The following is a 7,696-nucleotide window of genomic DNA, read 5'->3' as shown; positions in this document are numbered from 1 at the left end:
GACTTCTCCCTCCGCTGGGCCAGTTCTCAGGGACTCCACTGAGAACCTCACCTGCGAGAGGACAGAACTGGCCGTCCCGCCCTCGTCGTGGTGGGAACTCGGCCCAGTGTTCCCCAGGCGGCCCTTTGCGTCTGCACCTGCCTCCTGACCAGGCCCTGCTGGGCAGACCTGCCCGGCCACCCACGGACGTGGACTCAGCCACGGAACAACAGACACACCCTGTCCTCATGGAGCTCGCAAAAGTCTACCAACGCAGGCTGTGGTGTGAGCGGGAGGTCAGAGGTCGCACCCAGACGCAGGTGCAGCCACCCACCAGCTGTGTCACTCAGGCAGCCACCCCCTCCGAGCCTCGAGTCCCCCAGCTGTACGCGGGATGGACAGCGCCTCCTTTCTCCAGCTGTCTGTGCCAAGAACACGAGAAACCCCGGTGTCCAGCACAGCGCCCAGAAAACAGGACCCTGAACCGCGGCCCGGGGACACTGGAAGAGCCCCAGGCCCGGTGTCGAGTAAACAGGGGGCGGGACACAGCCCGGCTACCGCCAGGCCAGAAACTTCTTCCTAGGGCAGAGAAAACACACTCAGTCCCCTGCTCCTCTATCACTCAACCACCTCGGCCCTTCTGTTTTCCGATTTTGGAAACACGGGAAAGTGCAGTGACAAGTGACCACGCCAAGGCTGCGCTGGAGCCTGGGCCGAGCTAAGGCAGAGCTGTTTGCTACCGGGGACGCCTGTCGTCGGTGCAGGGTAAGGCCAGCATTGCTCCCATCCTCCCAGCTTCCAAGAGATTCTAGAATTCCTGACTGTTACGTGGACTCCCCAGTTTGGCCTCCGCTCTAACCGCTAACAGACGACGTGGGAGGCATGAAAAGCACGCACAGCTGCACACGCCTTGTGAGCGACGCATGGCCGTTCTCTGACTGCGACACGGCCCCCACGGGGCGGGGGGCACGGAAGTGCTGTGTGGTCTGGAAGGGGATCTGGATCACGAGGTTCAAACAGACTCTCCCACCCAGACACCCTCGACCCCGCGCTCCTCGGAGGGGGGAGTCCCGGTCGGAAGGGAGCGCCAACCTGCAGGCAACACGGGACAGGGCGGTGCTCTCTGTGGCACTCCCGCCTCCGCATCCACACGTGTGTTCAGATGCGGGATGTAACGTGTGAGCCCAGGGAGGTCACGGTCCTAGGGAACGTGGGATGAAGACCGGGCGAAACACTGCAAACTGCAGACTGAACTTTGAACATGGGAAGATCTGTCAGCACTTTTTGCGTCTTCGAGACACGAAACATTCACAGCACAACGGACGTCAGCGCGTCTGAGACAGGAGCCGACACCACTTGGGTTCTGTGAGTATCGTTACTTTATTAAAGCCCCGCCCGCTGGGGGACACCCTGCTGCCGACCGGTGGGACAGGCACGGGGCAGAGAGCCGGACGCCAGGGCCCGGCTTCCAGTCCTCAGTCTTAGTAGGGACACCGTTTGCTGCGTGCGGTGAGATTTAGATCATTTCTTAAAATGAGATAAATAGGTTATTGCATACCTTGACCTCAGTATCATCAATAAAGTCAAAGCACCGATAATCAAAATACACTGTTCCTAGAGTTCCAGGATACGTAACGAGCGTGTCACACGATTTCCATGAGCAACAAACTTGTGCTTTCCACAAACACTCCAATGGTGCTTTTGATAAAAAATAAACTTTGACTTTGAATTCCACATTCATGGCAAAAAGAATTGTGTCTGTGTGTCAATAAAATTGCTAAATTGGGATATGAATTCCACCTGGGCACAAAACAGTAAAACGACGTCCTCTGGGACCCATCCCCAGGCCGTGGGTGGGCAGGGCTGCTGTGAGCCCTTCTAGGGCCCCAGCCTGCAGCCGAGCATCTCTGAGGGGTCCAGTTCCCCCCACAGCTCGAAGGAAACCCCACTACTCCCTCGTTTGACATCGACAGAGAAACACCAACCAAGGAATTAGGGTCTAGTCTGAGCACCTATGGGCAACTCCGTCAATTGAAAATGGCTCTAAAATCTAGACAATCTGATTGCCAAACACCTACCTTATTTTGTCAATTGAGCAACACAACATGAATTTAAAAATTCTCATTTTAAAATAGGTTCAGTGATTAAAAAAACTTGCAAGATTCCACCTGCACCCCTCACACCTTGTCAGGGCAGGCAAACCCCACGGCACCTCTGCCCCACCAAGAGGGTCACGATCCCGGGACGGTGCCTGTATCCCTTCTGCCAGCAGATGGCGCCGCCGCACACCTGGTTTTCAAATTTCATACAACAGGGGATTCTAACAAGGGCAACAGATCGTGTTATCCTCTCTCTTAGGCCAATTCTCTCCGACTAAAATGAACGCGACTCCGAGTAAGACACGCAGGACGTGAGCATGTGACTGGGAGGTCCATGCTGAGCCGACTCCGCCCACCACGTGGCCCTTCAAGACAAAGCCACTTCAAGTACTCAAACAAAGCCGTCCCCCGGACAGCCTGCAATGCCTGACACCGTGGCCTCTCCCTGGTGCTAACCCTGATCTGACGTGGCTGGAAGATGCCAGAACAGTTGAGAAATCATTACGGCAAAAATCCGCGAATCAGGAGAATCAAGGTCTTGAGAACACTTTGTGGCTACTTCAAAATTAATGCTAATGAGAGTTAGTACTTCACTTAGAACCAAACACAAAACGCTCACTACCTCATCCGTCACCAAAGCCATCATTCAGGGAACCTGGCGGGGCCCGAGTGCCCCTGTCCACCGGCGCCTGGGAGCCATCGTGTGGCTACGACCTCTTCCTCTGCAGCACCTGACCGTTGGTCCTCTCCGGCCGACTGCGCTTGGCTTCCGGCTGTGCGAAGTTCCAGTCCACGGGATTGAGCAGCTGCTGGGTCTTCTTATGGGTCCAGTACGGGTTGAGGATCAGCGTGAGCAGAGCCAGCCCCACGAGGAAGAGCGCAAAGTGAGGCAGGTACAGGCTGCTGACCAGGCCGTCCCAGTACCAGAAACACACCCACCACATGTGGTAGGTCAGGACCATGCGGCAGTGGAACATGTGGATCATCAGCCACTGGTTGAGCTTCCAAAGCAGAGAGTCCGACCAGCCGGCCTGCGGGAGACCAAACACGCAGAAATCAACACAGGACCGCCCAGCCGCCCTCCGCCCCGTGCGAAGGCACTTGCTAGTGTCCTTCACCAGACACAGCAAACCCGCGTCTGGTGCGCTGGTGTCTCCTGGAAGGAGACCACTGGCTGGGAGGGTCTGCGCCGCGGGCTCTGGGCCTGGCCTCGGCCTGCTCCTCGTGCTCTGTTCCTGCTCCCAAGACAGAGTCCACGGCAATCTCTCTTCTACCTTGAATGTGCACGTGTTGAGTAAATAAGCTATGCTTACCTGGCAAAACTAGAAGACGTACGTGCGCCGAGCTCCCGTACCTAGACCCCGGGAGAAAACTCTTGGAAGAGGTAAGTTTCGGATGAAGCACATTTCCTAGTTTGTTTAGTCCTTGGATTCAGGCCAAAAGGGGCTCGCCTTAAAATCATGCTAAACTTGCATCATAACTAGTTCCAGCAGTCGCAGTTAAAACCAAATGGGAACCTGAAGATGAAATGCTGGACCAAGGACACGAAGGTGGGACGAGTGGCCTCGCGAGCACGAGGACAGCCCAGAACATCACAGCCCTGAGTTCCCGCACGGCAGCCCTCACAGCAGGTGCCCTACACGGGTGCACCCCTTACCTTGTTACTGCATGCTGTGATGGCGGTGCTGCGGAAACCTTCAATCCCAATGCCCTGCTATGCAAGAATCTATCAGCTTTACTAAAAGCTTAAAAGAATTTCAATATTTTAGACACAGTGTTTACCTACAACACTTAGTAGTATTTGAACTAGAACAAAAAAATAGAACTATCTATCTAGAATGATCTACTGACCCACCTAGGCTACATTAACTTAGGTGCAATTTTCTGCGGTTGGGTCTGCAGCTGTGTGGTTAACGTGAGCAGGGTGTGAAGTGAATCCTGGGGTGACCTTTTCTCCACCCTAAAAACTTAGAGAAAGTGCAAAACCCCAAAATAAAACCTCTCTCCCTGGTGGTCACCCCACGGCCGTGGTCTGTCCTCCGCCTGAGGCTGTCGAGGACCACAGAGTCCAGGCCTCACCCCCGCGTGACAGACTCAGCCTGCGGGAGGCGCCGTGCCCGCTCCCGGCTCTGGGAGGAGCACAGACGGGAAAATGCAGGCAACTGTCCAATGGGACCTCCCAGAACTGCAGAGACAGGAAAGACTTTAATTTCTTCCTTTCTTGTTTTAAAAGAACTTGCAACTAAAAATAATAAGAACGCAAGGTAACGATTACCCCATTTCTCAGAATGCGCATCATCTGCAGGGCTGCAGTCAGGTCTGCCGACCACACTGTCCAGCACATACAGGTGACCGAGCTCCTCTGCCTTCCCTTCAAGAACATGACTTTCTGCCACGCCCAGTGACTCCCGAAGCCCAGCGTTTCCAGGTGTGAGGGGAGTGGGGAAGGTGGAGCGGGGGCCTCAGCCTCTCCCCCAGCACACGCCTCCACTCCACACCGACTCCAAGCCAGAGGAAGGAAGGGAAGTCACAGCCCTGCCCTGCGTCCCTGAAAAGCCTCCACTGCTGCGGAGAGGACGCCCATGGAGGAAACTGAAACACCGCACTGTGGGCAGGATGCTGACGGGGTCCCAGGTCGCAGCAGCTCTCCTAAAATGACCCACACTTAGACCATTTCATTCGCTTGCTTGGCAAGAGCTGGGGGAGGGGGCGGGGTCCCTTAGGTGCCTCCTTCAATCAGGCGTGGCTGCAGCCCTCTTCCCTGGTGAGGCTACCCAGATCATGCCACCCCAGACCCCTCACACCACCCCCCCAGGCCAGCCTCCCGTCAGCACCCTTTATGTGCGTGGCCACCCTGCAACCCCGTGTCACCCTGTGCCAGAGGTGGCCGTGCCCAGCTCACCCTCATTCACCCGCCACGGCTCAGAGGAGCCTCGCCCTGCTCTTCCCGGGCCAGGCAAGGCCCCACCTGGGGCCGCGGCAGTGCACGTTCCTGTCCCTGTGCTCACACACCCTCTGCTGGCACCAGGCAGGGCCAGCCCAGGGGACAGCAGGAACAGGGCTCTCTCCGACGTCCCAGGTCCCAGCACAGTGCGCGACACGCAGCTGGCGTTCCATGTCGGTTACGTGGGCAGAGGCTGCACCTTTATGTTGTTAACTCACTTTGATGGGCTGATACCATCCACCCAACTAGACCCTGAAGGCAGGAATAGTACTTTACACTTATTTTTCCTCTCAAAGCCTACCACAGTGTTCTATACACAGGAAATGCTCAAAAATACAACCCATCTGTGTGACCGATTAAACCGTAGCAGTATTTCAAGTTTCATATAGAATATCCTGGGAACAATGTAATGTGTCACAAGAGATAGCAAGAATCCATGCCAGCATGGTCTTAAAAGAGGAGATCAGCACAAGGAACATTCTGGCATCAAAATGGCCAGCGAGGTCACGGATGGCAGACAGACCACGCCTCTCAGAAAATACTCCCCAAACAAGGAGGAACCACGGGCTGAACAGGTAACTGTGCCAGGTCTCAACACTTCTGATCCCTAGTAAAAATCTCATTCAAAAATAAAAAGGCAAAAAGATATGTGTGTACATGTACATATATTACTTCGACTTTTTTGAAGTGTCGGAAGAGGGAAAAAACTCATGTTTGCTGGGTTTACAAACACTCCCCAGAGTCATAAGATCCACTGAGATTTCTTAAGGAGCAGAAATCCCAAACAATTTAGAATTAACGGAATGGCGTGCACCAAACCGCGTTCATTACTGCACACACGCGCGTAAGCCGTGATTCAGTCTGCTCGCGAGCTCACGGCACGGCCCGCCACGAGGTTCCAGCCGTGACGAAATGTGCCAGGCCCGCAGCTCGGCACCTCACCCGCGGAGCCGCACGGGACACACTCACCTTCAGGAGCATCCAGGAAGCGCAGGTGAAGGGCGTGCTCATCTCCAGCAGCAGCGTGGTCATGGCCAGGTAGTGGCCGGCCCTGAGGTTGACCAGACAGCCGAGAAAGCCCAGGAAGGCGAAGAGATGGTGCATGGCCAGAAACACGTCGAACGTGCGGAAGGACAGGTTGGACAGGTGCACCGCAGCGTTTTCAAAGAAGAAGAAACCGGTGGCCGTGGTGACGTGAAACCAGCACCAGTTCTGCTGGCCATGCGCCTTGTCCGCGTGAAGCACGGGGTCCCCCAGCAGAGCCCACAGGCCCGCGGCGGTGCTCTGGACGCCAAAGACCGCACGCGTGGCCGCCAGGTCCCAGAAGACCTTCTCTCTGGACACCAGGGAACGGTAAGTGGCATTCAGGGAGGACGACAGCTGGTGGCAGACCACGAAGACGCCCAGGTAGAAGGCAAAGCCGGCGACGGCCAGCGTCGTGCGGATGCGCCAGGAGGCGTAGTCCAGGTCAAAGACGCCCTCCGACGTGGCCCCGGCGCTCGCCGGGGTCATCATCCCGCGTCAAGAGGCGGCCCGGGGCCAACACAGGGCTTCCGGGCCCCGCAGTGCGTCCTGTCCAAGAAAACGGAGTCAGCGCCGCTCCCTCAGGGATCGTCATGTATCGGTCTTCAACCTGAAGGAAGAAAAGACGATTCGCTTCATGCTGAGCAGAAGCTGAGACACATCACTAACCCGGCGAGGCAAAAACGTCATGGAAGATATTTCTCTTAGTTCTGTACCTCCTTCTTAATGCAGTTACAGAGATACTCAAACACGCACGACAGCCGCTGGGGTGCATGAGGGACGGGGAGGCACCGAGTGAGCGGGAGGCGGAGGGCGGCAGCGTGGACACGCGGTGCCACGCTCTTCCTGCGCGACTTCCACAGCGGTCTGTGGTCAGTCACACAGCTCATGGACTCCACGGGGTGAAGCACACTTAATAATCACACTGGAATTTACCGCGTTAAAGCATCTCACTTCTAGAACCTGAGACGAGAACATCGCCTCGGTACTCCGAGCTCTGTGTGGCAAAGCTACCTATAAACAGCACCGTGTTTCAGACACAGTCCGTGGAACACGGCTGGGGAGGGGCAGGCGTGTCTGGGTTCAAATCCCTGTGTGGCCACTTCCTGGTCACAGGGCCGCTGGCCTTCGCTGAGGCTGATTCCTCACAGAGAAACGTCGCGTGCAGGCATTCGAACGTGCATTTTAATACTACACTATCGCCACTCCTTGTTCGGATGTCCCTATAAAATGTCCTTATGAATAGCGGGAAAAAACAAGTTCCGAGGTCTAGTCTGTCAATTGAAATGGTCTGAACTGTCCTCAGCCTCCCATGGGAAGGGCAGCCCTGGAGGCCGTTGAGGACGCTCCCACGCGTGTGCCTCAGGCCCCTCTCGGACAGCAGGACGGACCCCAGAGCAGCTCCGGCCACTACCTGGTTCGGCCCACTGAGCCCCTCCCGCCCACGCGGCCCTGAGCCCTCACGTCTGAGAAGGACCTGCCACGGGAAGCCCAGGCCCCAAGCTGGACCAGAGAACCTGAACGGCCTTCTCTAGCCCTCAAACTCAAGGCAGCAATTCTCACTCTAACCATGAAAAAAAACCCTAAATTGGTAAGTACGTAATGATCACTTAATCTAAGGAGTTTGTTAGTACCTTGTTTCAAAAACTCG

At 56.0% G+C, this 7,696-nt stretch overlaps 1 protein-coding gene across 1 annotated transcript; it reads right to left on the bottom strand.

Moving 5' to 3' along the window:
- Positions 1–1,369: 1,369 nt before the first annotated feature.
- On the bottom strand, positions 1,370–6,653 carry CLN8 (ceroid-lipofuscinosis, neuronal 8 (epilepsy, progressive with mental retardation)). Its single transcript, XM_012645884.1, has 2 exons — positions 5,992–6,653; positions 1,370–3,109 (listed from the first exon to the last, which is right to left on the bottom strand). The coding sequence occupies exons 1-2, from the start codon at positions 6,535–6,537 to the stop codon at positions 2,786–2,788; spliced, it is 870 nt and encodes a 289-aa protein (XP_012501338.1). The 5' UTR covers positions 6,538–6,653; the 3' UTR covers positions 1,370–2,785.
- Between the last annotated feature and the right edge of the window lie 1,043 nt (positions 6,654–7,696).

This window comes from Propithecus coquereli, unplaced genomic scaffold (assembly GCF_000956105.1).
Source record: "Propithecus coquereli isolate 6110/MARCELLA unplaced genomic scaffold, Pcoq_1.0 Scaffold238, whole genome shotgun sequence".
Taxonomy (NCBI): domain Eukaryota; kingdom Metazoa; phylum Chordata; class Mammalia; order Primates; family Indriidae; genus Propithecus; species Propithecus coquereli.
This window is presented reverse-complemented; position numbering and strand designations above follow the sequence as displayed.

Bases quoted from the DNA above. Each gene is read 5' to 3' on its own strand.
- CLN8 (XM_012645884.1), bottom strand. From the start codon at position 6,537: ATGATGACCCCGGCGAGCGCCGGGGCCACGTCGGAGGGCGTCTTTGAC. The intron at 3,110-5,991 runs GTGAGTGTGTCC...GGTCTCCCGCAG, and splicing joins CTTCCTGGATGCTCCTGAAG to GCCGGCTGGTCGGACTCTCT.